At 41.5% G+C, this 19,466-nt stretch overlaps 1 protein-coding gene across 1 annotated transcript; it reads right to left on the bottom strand.

Annotated features, from left to right (window-relative positions):
• Nucleotides 1-4,786: 4,786 nt before the first annotated feature.
• Nucleotides 4,787-12,094, bottom strand: LOC117526249. The gene is made up of 5 exons (XM_034188299.1): nucleotides 12,015-12,094; nucleotides 11,456-11,863; nucleotides 5,571-5,708; nucleotides 5,351-5,409; nucleotides 4,787-5,267 (listed from the first exon to the last, which is right to left on the bottom strand). The coding sequence occupies exons 1-5, from the start codon at nucleotides 12,046-12,048 to the stop codon at nucleotides 5,148-5,150; spliced, it is 759 nt and encodes a 252-aa protein (XP_034044190.1). The 5' UTR covers nucleotides 12,049-12,094; the 3' UTR covers nucleotides 4,787-5,147.
• Between the last annotated feature and the right edge of the window lie 7,372 nt (nucleotides 12,095-19,466).

Here is a 19,466-nt window from a genome sequence, read left to right on the forward strand (position 1 = left end):
TTAAATTACACAGACTGAGCAGTGCAGATGCAGTATTTGCTCTGAGAGTGCTGATGGAGATGTGTAGAGAAGGCCAGAAGACGATGCGTTGTATGTTTGTGGACTTAAAGAAAGCTTTTGACAGAGTGCCAAGAGAAAAAGTGTGGTATTGTATGAGGAAGTCAGATGTGGCAGAGAAGTATATATAGGGGAGGTGCAGGATAGAGTTGGCATGACGGCGCCATTGCCCATGTGACACTGCTGGTCAGGCCCACATCTTGCACCTGCATCATTACGAGTCACATGGTCCTTGCCGGGGCTCGTGAGGTGGTCCACGTATGAGGCTTTGACCCCGTGTGTACCTGCTGGTAGGTCTAGTTGTATGTGTTTTTGTATCCACGCAAGTGGGTACTATGAGCGCAGTTGGTGGGATTGTTGTAGTCTACCTTCTGTGTGATGCCAAACATCAGTGTATGTTTAAAGATCTTTCACTGAGCCTCCCACGAAAAATCTTATACTCCATCTATGGTGACATTGATCAATTGCCCAATAATCAAGAAGAATTTTTAAGTCTTGCTGAATATTTGGACACCTTCCTGTAAAGTGCGATGTAGACATTAGTCTAAAGAAGACACACAAATGGCACCAGATGTCAGTTTTCAACAATAACAGTTTACATTTTAAATACTTCAAGGAAATGGTGATGAGGGTTAAAAAATACAGATTTGGTTCGAAACATTCCAGATAACAGCTTTGCTGTCAAAACTAGAACTTTCCTGGAAACATATCATTCTAAGAGACATCATATTAAGGATGGTCCTGTGCAGATTTTACACAGATTTAGATTCTTATAGACGTATTATAGACATATTTTGATTGATAGTTGCCATAAATACATGTCAGATATCAGCTACGTAATGTCTACTCAACCAAATCCAACAGCCGTGCAAAAATCATTGCGAGGTGCAGTGATTGGGGAAGACAAACAGAGGTCAGAAATGGGCTTGGTTGGAACTCAGACATGAGTAAGCACTATCCTGTGAGTGGGCAGAGAGGGATTGAACTCAAACATCAACACCACTGTGGCACTCCTATGGCGAGGGGATGACAGAGAGGGAGACGGAAAGGAAGTGATTTCTGCAATGTCAGTGTCATAGTCACATCACGTCACATTGTTTGTGATGTGTGGCATGAAGTTAATACGTTGCAATGGTTTTACTGTTGATACCCTTGCAGTCACGTGGCCTTCAATGCTGAAGCCGTCATTGTGGTGGGCAACGAAAACATGCTGGATCCTCTTCCTCAGTATATAAACAGGCCAGCTACTATTACAAATGCAAACCACAATCACAAATCTGTCCCTCTAAATACTTGTGCAGTTACGCTAAAGGAAACGTATGTGGTGAAGTGAAATATACAGGCTTTGAAAATGGTTTGATGGATGTTTGTTAGATGGGGTGCAACCTGCATCGATAACTCAATAACATCCTGCTTTTTCTTACATAAATGACACATCAACAATTAAAACTCCCCCTTGTGGGCCTGTGCTGGTGCCCTGTGTGCTTCCCCTTCAGTGCTGGGTTGTTTCCTGTGCCTCTGTGGGGGTTACGTTGTGTGTGTGTGTGTGTGTGGGGGGGCTTCTACTGTCCTTTTTCTCCTTGTATCTCCTGGGGCCCTGCATCCTGGACCCCTTTCCATCGAGGTGCATACAATCACCCAAGTGGCTCCTGGCATGCCGTCATATGGTAAGGTTCTGTACTTTTGTCTTGGCCCAACGCACCAGCCACAGTAGTGATCGGATATTTACAGTGGGGTAAAAAAGTATTTAGTCAGCCCCTGATTGTGCAAGTTCTCCTACTTAGAAAGATGAGAGAGGTCTGTAATTTTCATCATAGGTACACTTCAACAATGAGAGAAAAAATGAGAAAAAAAAATTCCAGGAAATCACATTGTAGGATTTTTAAAGAATTTATTTGTAAATTATGGTGGAAAATAAGTATTTGGTCACCCACAAACAAGCAAGATTTCTGGCTCTCACAGACCTGTAACTTCTTCTTTAAGAAGCTCTTCTGTCCTCCACCTGTTACCTGTATTAATGGCACCTGTTGGAACTCGTTATCTGTATAAAAGACACCTATCCGCAGCCTCAATCAGTCAGACTCCAAACTCAACCATGGCCAAGACCAAAGAGCTGTCAAAGGACACCAGGAAGAAAATTGTAGATGTGCACCAGGCTGGGAAGAGTGAATCTACAATAGTCAAGTAGGTTGGTGTGAATAAATCAACTGTGGGAGCAATTGTAAAAAATGGAAGACATGCAAGACCATTAATAATCTACCTCGATCTGGGGATCCACGCAAGATGTCATCCCATGGGGTTAAAATGATCATCAGAACGGTGAGCAAAAATCCCAGAACTTAACAGAGAGACCTGATGAATGACCTGCAGAGAGCTGGGACCAAAGTAACAAAGGCTACACATTACGCAGAGAGGGACTCAAATCCTGCAGTGCCAGGCATGTCCCCCTGCTTAAGCCAGTACATGTCCAGGTCTGTCTGAAGTTTGCCAGAGAGCATATGAATGATCCAGAAGAGCATTGGGAGAATACCATGTGGTCAGATGAAACCAAAGTAGAACATTTTGTGTTTGGAGGAAGAAGAATGCTGAATTGCATCCCAACAACACCATATCCACTGTGAAGCATGGGGGTGGAAACATCATGCTTTGGGGCTGTTTTTCTGCAAAGGGGACAGGACGACTGATCCATGTTAAGGGAAGAATGAACAGGGCCATGTATTGTGAGATTTTAAGCCGAAACCTCCTTCCATCAGTGAGAGCATTGAAGATGCAACGTGGCTGGGTCTTCCAGCATGACAATGATCCCAAACACACCACTCGGGCAACTAAGGAGTGGCTCTGTAAAAAGCATTTTGAGGTCCTGGAGTGGCCAAGCCAGTCTCCAGACCTCAACCCCATAGAAAATTTGTGGAGGGAGTTGAAAGTCTGTGTTGCCCAGCGACAGCTCCAAAACATCACTGCTCTAAAGGGGATCTGCATCTGGAGGAATGGGCCAAAATACCAGCTACAGTGTGTGCAAACCTGGTGAAGACTTACAGGAAACGTTTGACCTCTGTCATTGCCAAGAAAGATTATGTTGCAAAGTATTGAATTGAACTTTTGTTATTGACCAAATACTTATTTTCCACCATAATTTACAAATAAATTCTTTAAAAAGTGTACCTATGTTGAAAATTACAGACCTCTCTCATCTTTCTAAGTAGAAGAACGTGCACAATCAGGGACTGACTAAATACTTTTTTACCCCACTGTAACTGTGATCTGGTCTCTGTGAGTGGATGGTCAGGTGTTTGTGGCCGCCACCACATTTCAGTTTTGGTTGTTCCCAGGGGATCAAGACTCTAGTGTCCTAGTACAGGGTATGTATGCTCACTAAATAGACAACAGACTATTACTGTCACCACTTGTCTTTATTTTGTTTTGGTGTTCATCCCTTCTTGATAGAAATTATGTTAGCTTTAAATAAAATGTTATAGGCTGATCAGGAAGGGCAGGTGAAGGTCACACACACAACGTTCACTCATGCACTACATGCTATCTGTTTTGCACTGTGTGTATATATGTATATAAATGGTTCTACCAGTTTGGCACTTACATCACTATATATGCAGACAGGGGAAAAAACAACAATAAAAAACCAAGTAAAACTGGTTCAGCTTATCATCACATGTCACATTGGCTGGTCTCTCTCTGGAACTCCAAAACCGCTTTGTTTATGTGTAAAAATAACATGTTTCTCTAGCCAGAAATAAACACTTCTAAAACGGAAAATGCTGGTTTTGGAACCTGATAACACTTCTGGAGTGATTTACAAGACATTTCGTGGATGTTAGCATGTTGACATCACTGGCTAGCTGCTAACTCCATTTCATTTGTGTGTAAATATAACAACTTTCTCATATATTATGTAAAAGCTACCAACAAATAAACTCTTCTAAATCTGAAAATGCTGTTTTTGTAACCTGATAACACCTCTTGAGTGATTTACAAGACATTTCGCTGACATCAGCTTACATGCTAACTTCCACTAACTCAAGGCTAACCTCTGCTTTTGTCAACAGCTCATGTATGTGCACACGCACATCCTCCTGCAGACGCGCGCACACACACACACACACACACACACACACACACACACACACACACACACACACACACACACACACACACACACACACACACACATACATGTTTATTGTTATTTACATTAATTAGTCAGATCATACTGGCTTAAGTACAGTTTGTACATGTTCAGTTAAACCCCTCTATTTTGTCATGTGATCATTTCACAATTTTATTTGTGTTTTATTCTAAACAAGACAATGCTCATATGGCTGAGGGTATTTTAGCATTGCAGTGCATTTATTATTGTCAAAACCTAGTTTTTTCATTGAAATTTGTCATTTATTCTAAGAGGCAAACTAGCTTAGACTGCTACAGCTTGGGGATCTGTTGGCCAAGGTATGTGACCAGAAGAGCCTAGCTGGTGTTTCACCGTACACCGTTAATCCAATCACAGCCATGGAAGCCCAAAGCCATTTCAGAGTTGCTGTAGTCATCTTGGTGGCTTACTTTACTTGTCTTCTACTTGTATGATCTCTCACTTTTTAAGAATTTACTATGCAGAATGAGACGGTTTATATTTCTTAGTGACTGATGCAAATAAAGTCCAAGACATTCACAGTGACTTGACTGGAAAAGTAATGATTTGTTTTTAAAACAATCTTTATATTTAGTTTGTCTCTGAAAAACAATGAATGGCTGTAAATCATAAATAGTTAATGCAATTTTTTTTTTTTTTTTACAAAGCCCCTTGAATTAAAGCTAGCAGTATTCACTACACGTATGTCTTTCTTTCAATTCAACTCCATCACTGTTGTGTACAGAGGCAACTACTTAACTAATTATGGGTCCGACTTTTCAAACTTTGATGATATTCATTATACCAACATCTAAAATAAAACTCAAAAAATAAGTGTGCTGTTTTAAATCTTTGCTTGCTTGCTATTGTATACAGCAGCGTTACACAGCTTCTAACACAATGTTCACTGATCGACGCTACAAAAATTAAATTGACTTCTTTGGTTCCTTTATGTGTTGGGGGTTTTGATGGCAGAGTAGATACTGAAGTCAGAGCTCTGAGGTTTCTTCTTCTTTGGTCTCTGTGATGTTGGACGGGCGTCCAGTGCAGCATAACACACATCTTCATCCTATGATTTAAAATTCGTCAGAACCACAATTACATACAACAACCACCTGTAAGCATTTGGAAAAAGTGTCTTTGGTTGGTTACCTGTGTCTCTCTTGTTTGATGTGCATCATAACTTTGTTGAACAACCTGATTGTCTTTAGCTGCAGAAATAAATACACCTTCATTACATTAATGTCATCAACATACAGTAACACAGTATTCATTCAGAATGCCAGACTGCTTTTCCAAAGCCGTCATGGCTCAGATCATCAAAGCAACATGAAAAACTAATGAAAAGAATGACTGATAAAAGCTACATTACCTGTTTTCTGACAAAAGAGATAAACCAGCAGCGAGAAGAGGACAGAAGAAAGCACAACTGAAGCTGGACACAGAGCCAACAGCAGTGTCCAACAAAGACCACAGTCACAGGGAGTCTGGTGATGAGGCTCACTGGAGTCTGGATCAAAGACAAAGTCATGTCCAATAGTTCTGCTACGCATCAAACGCCATAGAAAATACTGCCAACCAAAAATACGTATTTTCATTTAATTCATGAAGTTTTATGTCGAACGTGGTACCACTGTGTAGTATCTACAGTGCTGTGAAAAAGTTAGTGCCCCTTTGAGATTTTACATGTTAGAATTTTTTGTTTGTTTATAACAACAAACAAACAAAAAAACAAAACAAAATAAAAACAAAATGGTGTGACTAAGTCAGCGCCCTATTTAGTATCACACATACAAATCAAATAATCACTTTTATGTCCAATCTTATTCTGACAAGTCAGGGGATGGACACATGAACATTTCCAAGACATTTTTGGTCTTTATTTACATCAATGATGTAGAAATAAAAATAATGGCATTCTATGGTAAATCTGTGTGGAGTGGACAGTTCTAAAATACTGACTGTGCAAGAAGGAGATTAGAGAGGAAAGCCACCAAGACACCCACACAATCCTGAAAGTAGACTTAAATGGAAATTTGAGTGGTAACAGGAAAATAAGTCATTCCCGGTGTACCTTTTGGTGCATTATTCACCTGAAGGTTGAAAACAACTTGCGAGTGCCGTTCATGGGCCAACTTTTTGCACTTTTTGACCTTCTCAAAATACCTACACATATAATATCAACCGTATCAATCTATATTTCTCTGTGTACCAGTGCACATATGATCTTACTCTGGTCAGAGTGGGAACATATATTCACTGTCGGTGTTAATTTAATACTGTGAGTGTTAGTTTTACACTGGTGATTTTACTGTGTATGAGTAGTGATGCAAAATTCAAAACTTGCACTCTGCACAATTTCTTCAATGACAGCCACATAAGCCTATATCTTCTTCATAGGTGTCTTGGTGGCTTCCCTCTCTTATCTTCTTATACAGTCACTCAGTTTTTGAGAAATGTCTACTCCACACAGATTTACCATAGAGGGCCTTACTGTTTGTATTTCTTAATAATTGATATAAATAAAGTCCAAGACATACAGTTGTATACAAACGTTTTGGCACCCCTCATAATTTTCATGATTTTCCTTCATAAATCATTGGTTTTCTGGATCAGAGAAATTGCAGTTAATATATCATATAGCAGACGAACACACTGATATTTGAGAAGTTTCTAGTAATTAATTTTCTAGTATTTACAGAAAGTGTGCAATAATTATTTAAACAAAATTGGGCAGGTGCATAAATCTGGGCACCCTTGTCATTTTATTCATTTGAATATATTTAGCACTAATTATTGGAACACGAAATAGGTTTGGTAAGCTTGCTGACCCTTGACCTCCTTACACAGGTGAATCCAATCATAAGAAAGGATATTTAAGGTGGCCATTTGCAAAAGCTTCTCCTCTTTGCATCTCTTCTAATGAGTGGCAACATGGGAGCCTCTAAACAACTCTCAAATGATCTGAAAACAAAGTTTGTTCAACATCATGGTTTAGGGGAAGGATACAAAAAGTTATCTCAGAGATTTCAGCTGTCAGTTTCCACTGTGAGGAACATAGTGAGGAAATGGAAGACCACAGGCACAGTACTAGTTAAGGCCCAAAGTGGCAGGTAAAGAAAAATCTCACATAAGCTGAAGTGAAGGATGGTGAGAACAGTCATAGTCAACCCACAGACCTGCTCCAAAGACCTACAACATGATCTTGCTGCAGGTAGTGTCTCTGTGCATTGTATACAGTGCACTTTGCACAAGGAGATGCTGGATGGGAGAGTAATGCAGAGGAAGCCTTTTCTGCATACATGCCACAAACAGAGTTGCTTGAGGTATGCTAAAGCACATTTGGACAAGCCAGCTTCATTTCGGAATAAGGTGCTGTGGACTAATGAAACAAAAACTGAGCTATTTGGACATAACAAGGGGCAGAAAAAGAACACAGCATTCCAAGAAATACACTTGCTACCTACAGTAAAATTTGGAGGTGGTTCCATCATGCTGTGGGGCTGTGTGGCCAGTGCAGGTACTGGGAATCTTGTTAAAGTTGAGGGTCACATGGATTCCAGTCAATATCAGCAGATTCTTGAGAACAATGTTCATGAATCAGTGACAAAGTTAAAGTTGCACCGGGGCTGGATCTTTCAACAAGACAACCCTAAACACTGCTCAAATTCTACTAAGGCATTCATGCAGAGGAACAAGTACATCATTCTGGAATGGCCATCTCAATCCCCAGACCTGAATATTATTGAAAATCTGTGGTGTCATTTTAAGTGGGTTGTCCATGCTCAGAAACCAACAAACCTGAAATGTTTTGTATAGAAGAATGGTCCAAAATACCTTCAACCAGAATCCAGACTCTCTTTGGAACCTATAAGAAGCATTTAGAGGCTGTTATTTCTGCAAAAGGAGGATCTACAACATATTGATGTATTTTTTCTGTTGGGGTGCCTAAATGTATGCACCTGCCTAATTTTGTTTTGTTTAATTTTGTTTTATTATTTTTGTTAAAAGAATTATTGCGCACTTTCTGTAAATCCTATAAACTTAATTTCACTTCTGAAATATCACTGTGTTTGTCTGCTATATGATATATTTAACTGGCATTGCTGATCCAAACAACCAATGATGTATAAAGGAAAATCATGCAAATCATCAGGTGTCCCCAAACGTTTACATACAACTGTATTCGGTGTCTTGGAAATATTGATGTATCCGTCCCCTGACTTGTCTACTATAGAGAGTAAGGGTTTTGGCTTTTAGATTTTTATTTCTTTTAATTCTTTTAATTTTAATGATGTAGAAATTACTTTTCACTGTGAGTTTAAAGGCTGAAATTTTAGAAATTTTAATATAAAAGTCTGAATTTTTTTTTTTTTTTTGATGTCCTAAAAAAATTTCAAACATAAAAAAGTTCAGGGGGGCATGAACTTTTTCACAGCGCTGTATGCTGCTTCAGTGATTGACTGTTTCCATATTTTCAGTATTCTCTTTAGATTTTGTTTCATTATTGCAATATGCATGTGGATACAGTTGCATAGGGTTTCACTGCAATGGAGCAATTGGTGCAACAAGGGTGAAAATACCACAATTCCATGCCATAATGTTGATTACGACAATGAAGCAGTTGAATGCAATTGATGCTAAAAGTAAGTGGTTGTTCATCAAAAATAAGATGAAAGAAGTGCATTTTTGTGGAGGGATTTGAGTTCACGTAAGCAATGGGGGTATGTCACTCATGTTCTTCCAAAACCCCCAGTCCAGACAGAAACAGAGTAACAGTCACCTTATGAACAGCATAGAAAAATCTCATGCTTGATAAGTTGTCAGATCCAGGACTATTCAACTTTTAAGGATTACCACGTGTATTCTCCGGAGACTGTGCCTTTTTTGTTTTAGTTTGACTAATTTACGAGGTTCTGTAACTTTTATGCAGTTATATACAGTTCGACTTATATACTGAAAAGAAAAATCAAAAAATAAATCACACTTTCATTATTAATAAAAATTTTTATAGTAACTATACCTGGCTTTCCCCGGAATCAAAGCACTTAACAAAATAAACTCCATCCATCCATCCATCCATCCATCCATCCATCCATCCATCCATCCATTTTCTTCCGCTTTATCCGGAGTCGGGTCGCAGGGGCAGCAGCTCAAGCAAAGCCGCCCAGACCTCCCGATCCACACACACCTCCCCCAGCTCCTGGGGGCCAAGAGATGTAGTCCCTCCAGCGTGTCCTGGGTCTTCCCTGGAGCCTCTTCCCAATGGGACATGCCCGGAACACCTCTCCAGCGAGGCGTCCAGGGGGCATCCAGAAAAGATGCCCGAGCCACCTCAACTGACTCCTTTCGACGTGGAGGAGCAGCGGCTCGACTCCGAGCTCCTCCCGAGTGACCGAGCTTCTCACCCTATCTCTGAGGGAGCGCCCAGCCACCCTGTGGAGGAAACTCATCTCAGCCGCTTGTACTCTTGATCTCGTTCTTTCAGTCATGAGCCAAATCTCATGACCATAGGTGAGGATCGGAACACAGATCGATCGATAAATCGAGAGCTTTGCCCCCCTACTCAGCTCTCTCTTCACCACGACGGTCCGATACAGCGACCGCATCACTGCAGATGCTGCACCGATCCGTCTATCGATCTCACGCTCCATCCGACCCTCACTCGTGAACAAGACCCCGAGATACTTAAACTCCTCCACTTGAGGCAAGGACCCTCCACCGACCTGAAGAGGGCAAAGCACCTTTTTCCGGTCGAGAACCATGGCCTCAGATTTGGAGGTGCTGATTTTCATCCCGGACGCTTCACACTCGGCTGCAAGGCGGAGGCAAACGTGCACTGGAAACAGGTTTGACTTACTACCGGCAATGCGAACCAAGCTCCTGCTGCGGTCGTACAGGGACCGGATAGCCCTTAGCAAAGGACCCCGGACCCTGGAGCACTCCCCACAGGGTGCCCCGAGGGACATGGTTGAACGTCTTCTCCAGATCCACAAAACACATGTGGACTGATTTGACGAACTCCCATGAACCCTCGAGCACCCGATGGAACGTGTAGAGCTGGTCCAGTGCGCCGCGACCAGGACGAAAACCACACCGAGGTTCGACCATCGGTCGAATTCTCCTCTCCAGTACTCTGGAATAGACCTTACCGGGGAGGCTGAGTAGTGTGATCCCCCTATAGTTGGAACACACCCTCCGGTCCCCCTTCTTAAACAGAGGGACAACCCTGGTCTGCCAATCCAGAGACACTGTCCCCGATCACCACGCGATGTTGCAGAGGCGTGTCAGCCAAGACAGTCCCACAACATCCAGAGACTTAAGGTACTCAGGACAGATTTCATCCACCCCAGGAGCCTTGCCACTGAGGAGCTTTCTAACCACCTCGGTGACTTCTGCCTGGGTAATGGATGAGTCCGCCTCTGAGTCCCCAGTCTCTGCTTCCTCTTTGGAAGACGTGACGATGGGATTGAGGAGATCCTCAAAGTACTCCTTCCACCGCCCGACAACATCCCCACTCAGGGTCAACAGCTCCCCACCCACACTGTAAACAGTGCTGGTGGAGAGTTGCTTCCACCTCCTGAGGCGTCGGACGGTTTGCCAGAATCTCTTTGAGGCCGACCAATAGTCCTCCTCCATAGCCTCCCCGAACTCCTCCCAGACCCGAGTTTTTGCCTCTGCGACCGCACGGGCTGTGGCACGCTTGGCCTGCCGGTACCTGTCAGCTGCCTCTGGGGTCCCACCTACCAACAAAGATAAGTAGGACTCCTTCTTCAGCTTGACGACATCCCTTACTTCCGGTGTCCACCACCGGGTTCGGGGATTGCCGCCGCGACAGGCACCAGAGACCTCGTGACCACAGCTACGAGCGGCCGCATCGACAATGGAGGTGGAGAACATGGTCCACTCGGACTCCATGTCTCCAACCTCCCCCGGGATCTGGGAGAAGCTCTCCCAGAGGTGGGAGTAAAATAAAATAAAATAAAATAAACTCCAATAATGAAAGTATAAATGGCAATAATAGAAAGTACACTACAACAATGTACAAATATCTGAAATGAAAGGGGTGATAATACAGAAAAATGGTGCAGCTTGTACTTGGATGTGACTTACACTCCAAAAAATACGGTATTTTGTTTTTGTATGATTGACTTTTAGCATCACGTTTTCATTTGTCATGTTTTCGTTATGTGATTCTTAGAAATTTAAATTTACTGCACAAGTGACTAGAGAGAGAATGCAGACCAAAGTACTTACTCAGCAGGATCCTTGTTGTTGCATTGCCATATTTGTAAAGAAATTTTGGAGTCATGTTGTGTTCTTTATCCCCCACTTCGAAGTATTCAGTTCCACAGTAGTACAGACCCTCGTCAGACTTGGTCGTATTCATGATTAGAAGGTCAAAGCATTCAGACGATTCATTCTTTGATACACGAAAGTGATGGGATAGATTCAGAATATCTGCACTTTTGCATTCCCAGTGGTTCTGGAATCTAGTTCTGAGAACAAGAACAGGCTGGTTCTCATGAGAACAGTTCCTGAACCACATTGTGTATTGTCCAGTTGAGGATTTGCAGTCACAATAGAGAGTGACATTGTCTCCTGGATTGACCGTCAGCTCAAGCACTGATCCGGAGACCCAGTTCTGACTGCAGGAAACAGCTTCTGGAACACAAACAGGTTAAATTCTCAACAAACTATTTCACATTAAACAAATGCATATTCAACCAATTCATAGTACCCAAGTACCCATTCACCAGTCATCATGGTACCCAACAACGTCAGTGTTATTAACTAATCTTTTCTTAAAATTTACCTAAGAGAGCTATGACAATACTCAGTCCGTCCATGTGTGAGGATGATGATGTGGGGGAAAAAACCCAGCAACATCAAGTTTATTCTGATTTTATAACCTGTGTAGATTTTTCCATTGAAGGAAATGCAAGCTGTGATTGGGCCATCAAGTGTGACACTTTTTGTCTGTGGTTATTCTTTTTCGAAGTGATGATTGGCCCAGAATGCAGAGGTTCAGCAACAACACAGTACCAACATGACTATACCCCAGTTTTCAACTGAGATGTTCCAGTTAGAGCGCAGACTGGAGCCTTACAATAACTGCCATTGTGTATTTGTCGGCTGCAATGTGTTTTACTTGCCTCTGAATACAATGAAACTACAAGATGACCATAAGACAGCAGTGTGTAAAATACTGTATTTTAAACATGTTTAATTTCAACAAAATTTTTGAAAATGGAAAAGTGCAAAATATCTTAAACAAAACTATTCACTTTCATCGTCACAAGCAGCAGGTTTGGCCTTTGGATACGCTGGAACCCCCCCCCCCCCCCCCCCATAGCTAACAAGCTCATTTACTATAAAAACCATGCTTGCTGAGAGAGAGATGAAGAAGTGTCTGCTTCGGCTATATCCATACAAAATCATTTCTGCAGGATTGTGTGAACATGTGACTGTTACTTGAGTTTTAGCATGTAGCCTCTGTGAAACAATGTAAGAGTTTACTTTTGTTTACTTGTTTAATACTCTTTCTGTAAACCATCCACTAACCATGCAACACGTGGCAGTGTAACTAGGTCGATGAAATATCACATAAGCAAAACAAAGTTGCTTCTTCTGATGCATCTCTACATTTGACCATGTCCCAGAATTACATCTACCATAATTTCCGGAGTATGTAATTTTTTTTTTTTTTTTTTTTTTTTTTTTTTACTATTTTGGAGGTCTTTCGACCTATACTCTGGTATGACTTGAATACTGAAAAATCCTTCATTTGTTGTTAATAAAAATCATTATAATGACTATTTATGTAGTACTTTCCCAGGAATCAAAGGACAATACAAAATAAACTTTAAGAATAAATGAATAAGTGGCAATAATAAAAGGTACACTGTAACACATAACTCACAAATTAAGGAGGTGATAATACAGAAAAAAAGGTACTCTGGTGCAACTTATACTGCAGAAAATACAGTAATAATATTATCCACCACTGTGTTGTCAGCCCCAGCTGACAACACAGTGGTGTTTACTGTAGTTAAAATTCCTGGAAAAAATATACCTGTTGTTTGATGTATTCTTCATTAAATTTGGATTAATATTCATGGAGTAACCCTTTTCATATTGAGCTGGTATCTTGTTAGCAACAAAACATACACCATTTTCATATGAACATGAGTGATTTTGTACTTTACCTGTACATTGTCACCAGTGGATGATTTTACTGTTTGTATGGACAGTTTTTTACTTCTCAAAGTAACATGTTGCAGTGATATCCTGTTCAACCAGAAATCAAAACTGCTGCGGCATTTCATTTGAAGCAGTTCTAAACATTTGTTGTACATTTCAGTGCACGTTTCCTGTTGTCTGTATTAACTGAAATGTCATTGCTGTGCTCAGACACATGACTGACACAGATAAGTAATATTATTAGTTTGGCATCATGGTAGTTTTACAGAATTAGGGCAAATGTGCCAAATGATTGCTAATTTGGTAAATTTACAGACTGGCTGGTAATTCTGCATAATGACCCGAGCGGTGTCTTTATACAGCAGTGACCACAACAAAATCACAAAATCTGCAACAGTGTGAACGATATCCTCATCACAGATAGTCATGTTACTTGCAACTATATAGGCAACAGAAGGCCAGCTAGTTAGTTTACCAGTGTTTTCTTACTTTGCTAGTGCATCTTTTTTTGGGTAAATTTTTTTGATTAATTACATTTTTTTAATTGAGAAAACATTTACATCAGCTTGTGATTGATTTTTGTGCAGTGGGCAGAACTTGTGAAAATGTCAGTGATAAGAAAGCCCACCCATTTAGAGAGAAGATAGACTTGCCTCTATCTAGTTTGTGAGACCACAAGGCTTATCTTTCATGGCTGAAAGGAGCCATTTCGACTGGCATAGCATATGAACTGCATGGGTGAAAGTTTTCAGTTTTGAAATGGATTTCCATTTTGGAAAAATTCCTCAGTCCATACAGTATTTTTTTCCATGTATGCCAGCATTTTTTTTTTAAATTTTTATTTCTCTTAAATTGAAAATTCCCAAACCTTGCTGAAAGGTGCCATCACATCACTGCAGCGCAGTTCGAAACGTGTTAGCTTGACAGAAGGAGATGTTTATCTTTGCCATTAACTCTCAACAGTCAGCTGATTTGTCAAACAAAATCTTTATTACAAAACAAAACTCATCTGTGATAGCAGATTGGACAGTTGTTATGGCCCCACGGAGGGTGAGTGCTTTTTATTGCAGTAAATTATAAGCTAGTTGTTAACTGTCATCGATACAAATTCCATTATTTAAAGAAAACACTGAGATGAGGCACTGGGATGAAGCATACTATATACACCATGAAGCAGATATTGTACAGTTGTGTTATTTTTTTGATACAAACACTATGTTTGTTATGGTTGGAACAGTACACGGTTGACCCAAAATGCAGGGAGACTGATTGAACTCAAATAACAATTTAATGTGACAAAACAGATAATTAGAATATTGCACAATGATGGAGGAGGAGACAACAGAGCAGGGAGACACCGACTTGACCAGAATTGGTTGTGGACAGAGAACCAGGACCAGGCGACCGCGACGGAGCTGACAGAAGACAGGAATGCTGGACGCACAGGAGACAGTGTTGTCCAAAAAACAGGTATACATGGAGTTACGAAAGATGATCAAAAATAATATCCAAATCGGCTAGAGGGAGCTTCAACACGTGTTTGGGCGAGCTCCTGGGGAAAGTGTTGATAAATGTATATATTAGTGCTCTGAACACTCCTTTATTGCTGTCCAACAATCAATTTTACCTCCGTAAGTGACCAGTGCTTTTGCTACTTATTTTTTCCTTCAATGGCTACTACGAGGCCCAAAGGGGAGTCGACCAAATCAGGCCGCTCGAAGCCACGACACTCGCCTGACCCTGAGACACAAGAGAAGCTCGATGGTAATGAGGCCTTGCTGCGGAGACTTGAGGATAAAATGGAGGATATGCATACTGATATAATTTCTAAGTTTGAATCTGTGGTCTCAGAGACTGTTAAGAAAGAGATAACATCTGCTTTGAAACCATTGGAGGAGAAGGTCGTCTCGTACGGCGGAGCGATACGGGAATTGGAGCAGTCAGCTAATGACAATGAAGGTAAACTAGCTAGCCTTCTGGATGTGGTTGAAAAGCTATCATATACGGTGCAGTCCCTAAACAAAAAGTGTGAGGATTTGGAAGCTCACTCCCGTTGGAATAATATCCGAATTGTGGGTATTCCTGGGGGTGCAGAGGGCCCTCGCCCCACTGACTTTATAGCTAAGTTTTTACGGGACGTGCTACGGCTTGAAGATTTACCTACATTGGATCGGGCTCACCGCACGCTACGTGCTAAACCAAAGGACGGTGAGGCTCCGCGGCCAGTGATTGTACGAGTGACCCAGTTTCAGACCAGGAATTTAATACTACGCCGAGCGAGTGAAATTTCCCCGCTGATGTTTAATGGCAAGAGGGTGCACATTTTTTCTGGACTTTACGCCCACTGTGGCGAAACAGCGAGCAGCCTTCTTCAAAGTTAAGAAAGAGCTCGGTTTGTGCGCTAATGTGAAGTTTGTATTACGCTACCCAGCTGTACTGCACATTACAACGCCGGACGGACAGACGCGGAGATTTGATGATCCGAAGCGGGCTATGGACTTTGTGGAGAGGCTGAAAACTTCAGCTGGACCGGAGTCACTGGAGGAGGACTAATGTTAACATAGCAGCTGCGGATAACCTGGACGCTGTTTTGTTTTTTTTCTTTTTTCCCTCGGTCACGATGACTTTGGCAGCGTGCATATTCTGGGTATGTTCTGACTACATGTTTAACTTTTGTTTATGGGCATTAGAATTATGGCGTTTTCATAATCCTATTAGAAAAGAATATTCTTTTTTCTCGAATGTACACCATACATTTACACGAATTGATTATTTTCTGGTGGATAGTAGACTTCTTATGTCCATTTCAGATTGTAAATACAACCCAATAGTCCTATCAGATCATGCAGCTGTTTCCATGAAGGTTCGTTTTTGCAAACATTCAAATTTCCGCCCACCCTGGCGTCTTAATTCTAGCCTACTCCTTGAAGAGGATTTTGTCAAATTTGTTTCTGAACGAATTGTGTTTTTTTTTTGGAAGTTAATGAAAACCCTGATGTTAAGGCCTCTCTGTTGTGGGATACTCTAAAAGCTTTTATAAGGGGAGAGATAATTTCATATGTAGCACACAGGAAAAGGCATAGAAAGGAGAAATTGGCTCAACTTGCACAGCGTCTTTCACATTTAGACTCCCTTTATGCCGCCTCAAATTCATCAGATGTTTTTAAGGAAAGGATCTCTGTGCAGACAGAATATGACTTAGAGATGACACAATACACCTCGGAGCTTCTGCTTCGCTCCAGGTCCACATATTATGAGCAAGGCGATCGGACTGGTAAACTATTGGCACACCATTTACGTACTACATCCTCTCAAGTAATTCCACAAATCAAATCCTCTGCTGGTGTCACGTCGGATCCACTAGAAATTAATAAACCTTTTATGGATTTTTATAGTTCCATATACTCCTCTGAACACACGTCAATAACAGATTTTGAACCTTTCTTCGACCAAATTAATGTCCCTACCATTGGCCCAAATTTAGTAGATGATTTGGAACAACCAATTACACTTGCAGAACTCGAACTGGCAGTTAAGTCATTGACCAGTGGCAAATCCCCGGGTTCGGACGGGTTTCCAGCAGAGTTCTACAAGACATTCTGGAAACAGCTTGCACCTTTAATGTTGAATATGTATTGTGAGTCCTTTAGAGCTGGGGTCCTTCCTGAAACTCTGTCCCAAGCTTGTATTACTGTATTGGTGAAAAAGGGCAAGGATCCTTTACAGTGCTTCTCCTATCGGCCTATTAGTTTATTAAATGCACATTTTAATATATTGTCCAAATTATTGGCCCAAAGATTGGAAAAAGTTCTCCCTTCAGTTATCTCCCTTGACCAGACAGGGTTTATTTGGGGCCGTCACTCTTTTTTTTAACATTAGACGAGTGCTTAATGTGGTTTATAACTCATCTTCGACACTTTCGGAGGTCTTGGTTGCATTGGATGCGGAAAAAGCCTTCGATAGAGTAGAATGGGACTATCTTTTTTTCACTCTACGTAAATTTGGCTTTGGGGAAAAATTTATTTCTTGGGTTAGGTTACTTTATATGTCGCCACAGGCTGCGGTTAAGACCAATGGTTATACTTCTAAATTTTTTCCTCTGACGCGCTCGACCAGACAAGGGTGTCCACTTAGTCCTTTATTGTTCGCAATTGTCATGGAACCACTTTCAATTGCTTTGAGGACACACCCTAAATTTACAGGTATGAGGTCTATTAGAAAAGTATCCGACCTTATTATTTTTTTCAAAAACCATATGGATTTGAATCACGTGTGATTACATCAGACATGCTTGAACCCTCGTGGGCATGCAAGAGTTTTTTCACGCCTGTCGGTTACGTCATTCGCCTGTGGGCAGTCTTTGAGTGAGGAGTGGCCTACCCTCTCGTCGATTTTTTTCATTGTTTAGGAATGGCTCAGAGACTGCTGCTTTGTTTGATCAAAATTTTTTCAAAACTGTAAGGCACAACTGAGTGGACACCATTCGATAAATTCAGCTGGTTTTTGGTAAAAATTTTAACGGCTGATGAGAGATTTTGGTCTGGTAGTGTCGCCGTAAGGACAGCCCATGGCGCCTGACGGCGAGCTGCGCTTCGAGGCAGCAGCGTCTCGCCGTTTCAAGTTGAAAACGTCCACATTTCAGGCTCTGTTGACCCAGTAAGTCGTCAGAGAACAGAGAACTTTCAGAAGAAGTCGGCATGAGGAGTTTAGTCGGACATTCCATTGTTAACGGACATTTTGTAATGAAAGAACGTGCGGGCAGAGTCGTATGTCGGGCCAGACCCGACCGCAGGGGGTCGCAACAGGAAAAACACCTCCATTGGAAACCTTAACGGGCAAGTTGGAACATGCCCAAGCTGTTAAACAATTTCTCAGTTACTCACTTGTTGAAAGCCATCAAAAGCCGCCTGAATTTTACAAATGGTTTTCAACACGGAGGTGTTTTTCCTGTCGCGGCGCACACAGATTTTGCGCGCACATTTTTCATTAAAAAATGTCCTTAAACAGTGGAATGTACGCATAAAGTCCTCATGCCGGCCTGTTCTGAATCTTCTCTGTTCTCTCACGACGTCCTGGGTGAATTAAGCCTTAAATTAGGATGTTTTCAGGTCGAAACAGGCCAACGACGGCGCCTGGAAGTGCTGCACGACGTCCCGCTCCGTGGGAAGTCCTTACACCGACAGAAACACCCCATAATCTCTCATCAGCCGTTAAACTTTTCACCGAAAACCAGCTTAATTTCTCGAATAGTGTCCACTCGGATATTCCTCACAGGTCCAGAAAAAATTTTGATAAAGCAACGCGCGCCGTCTCGAGCAGCGTGTGAAACAAAGGAATTCAGCCGAGAGGGCGGGACCACATCTCACTCAAGGTCTGCCCACAGGGAAATGTAGTCACCGACATGCGTGAAAAAACTCACGCATGCGCACGAGGGTTCAAGCATGATTGGTGTAATCGCACGTCATTCAAATCCATATAGTTAAAAAAAATAATAAAAGGGTTGGTTTATTATCTAATAGACCTCGTATTTCTCGAAACGGTGTGGACCTGAAGGTTTCCCTGTATGCAGATGACCTGTTGCTATTTGTATCAGATCTCCCTAGCTCAATCCCTGCTGTCCTGTCAATATTAGAGTCCTTCGGTAAGGTTTCTGGATACAAATTGAATCTAGGCAAGAGTGAAGTTTTTCCCATTAATAAACCTGCCAAGGAATTCCCTCTACAAACTCTTCCATTCAAGGTTGCTAAGTCTGGCTTCCGTTACTTAGGTATATTTATAACAGATACATTTAATAACCTTTTAAAGAAAAAATTCTTTTCACTGTTATTGCAAGTTAAAAATGATTTGGATCGCTGGTCTCTTCTTAATCTGTCCATAGCGGCCAATGTAAATTTTATCAAGATGAATATTTTTCCCAGGTTTTCTTATTTGTTTCAAACTATACCAAGTTTCCTCCCTCGCACCTTTTTTCGCAAGATTGATAGTCTCATTCTGGACTTTATCTGGGGTAAGAAGCCTCCTAGACTGAAACTGCAGTCATTACAGAAACCCAAGGTGATTGGTG

The sequence above is a fragment of the Thalassophryne amazonica genome, chromosome 15, assembly GCF_902500255.1.
Source record: "Thalassophryne amazonica chromosome 15, fThaAma1.1, whole genome shotgun sequence".
Classification (NCBI taxonomy): Eukaryota; Metazoa; Chordata; class Actinopteri; order Batrachoidiformes; family Batrachoididae; genus Thalassophryne; species Thalassophryne amazonica.

Bases quoted from the DNA above. Each gene is read 5' to 3' on its own strand.
- LOC117526249 (XM_034188299.1), bottom strand. From the start codon at position 12,048: ATGGACGGACTGAGTATTGTCATAGCTCTCTTAG. The intron at 11,864-12,014 runs GTAAATTTTAAG...TTTGTGTTCCAG, and splicing joins TATTGTCATAGCTCTCTTAG to AAGCTGTTTCCTGCAGTCAG. The intron at 5,709-11,455 runs GTAAGTACTTTG...TCTTTGATCCAG, and splicing joins AACAACAAGGATCCTGCTGA to ACTCCAGTGAGCCTCATCAC.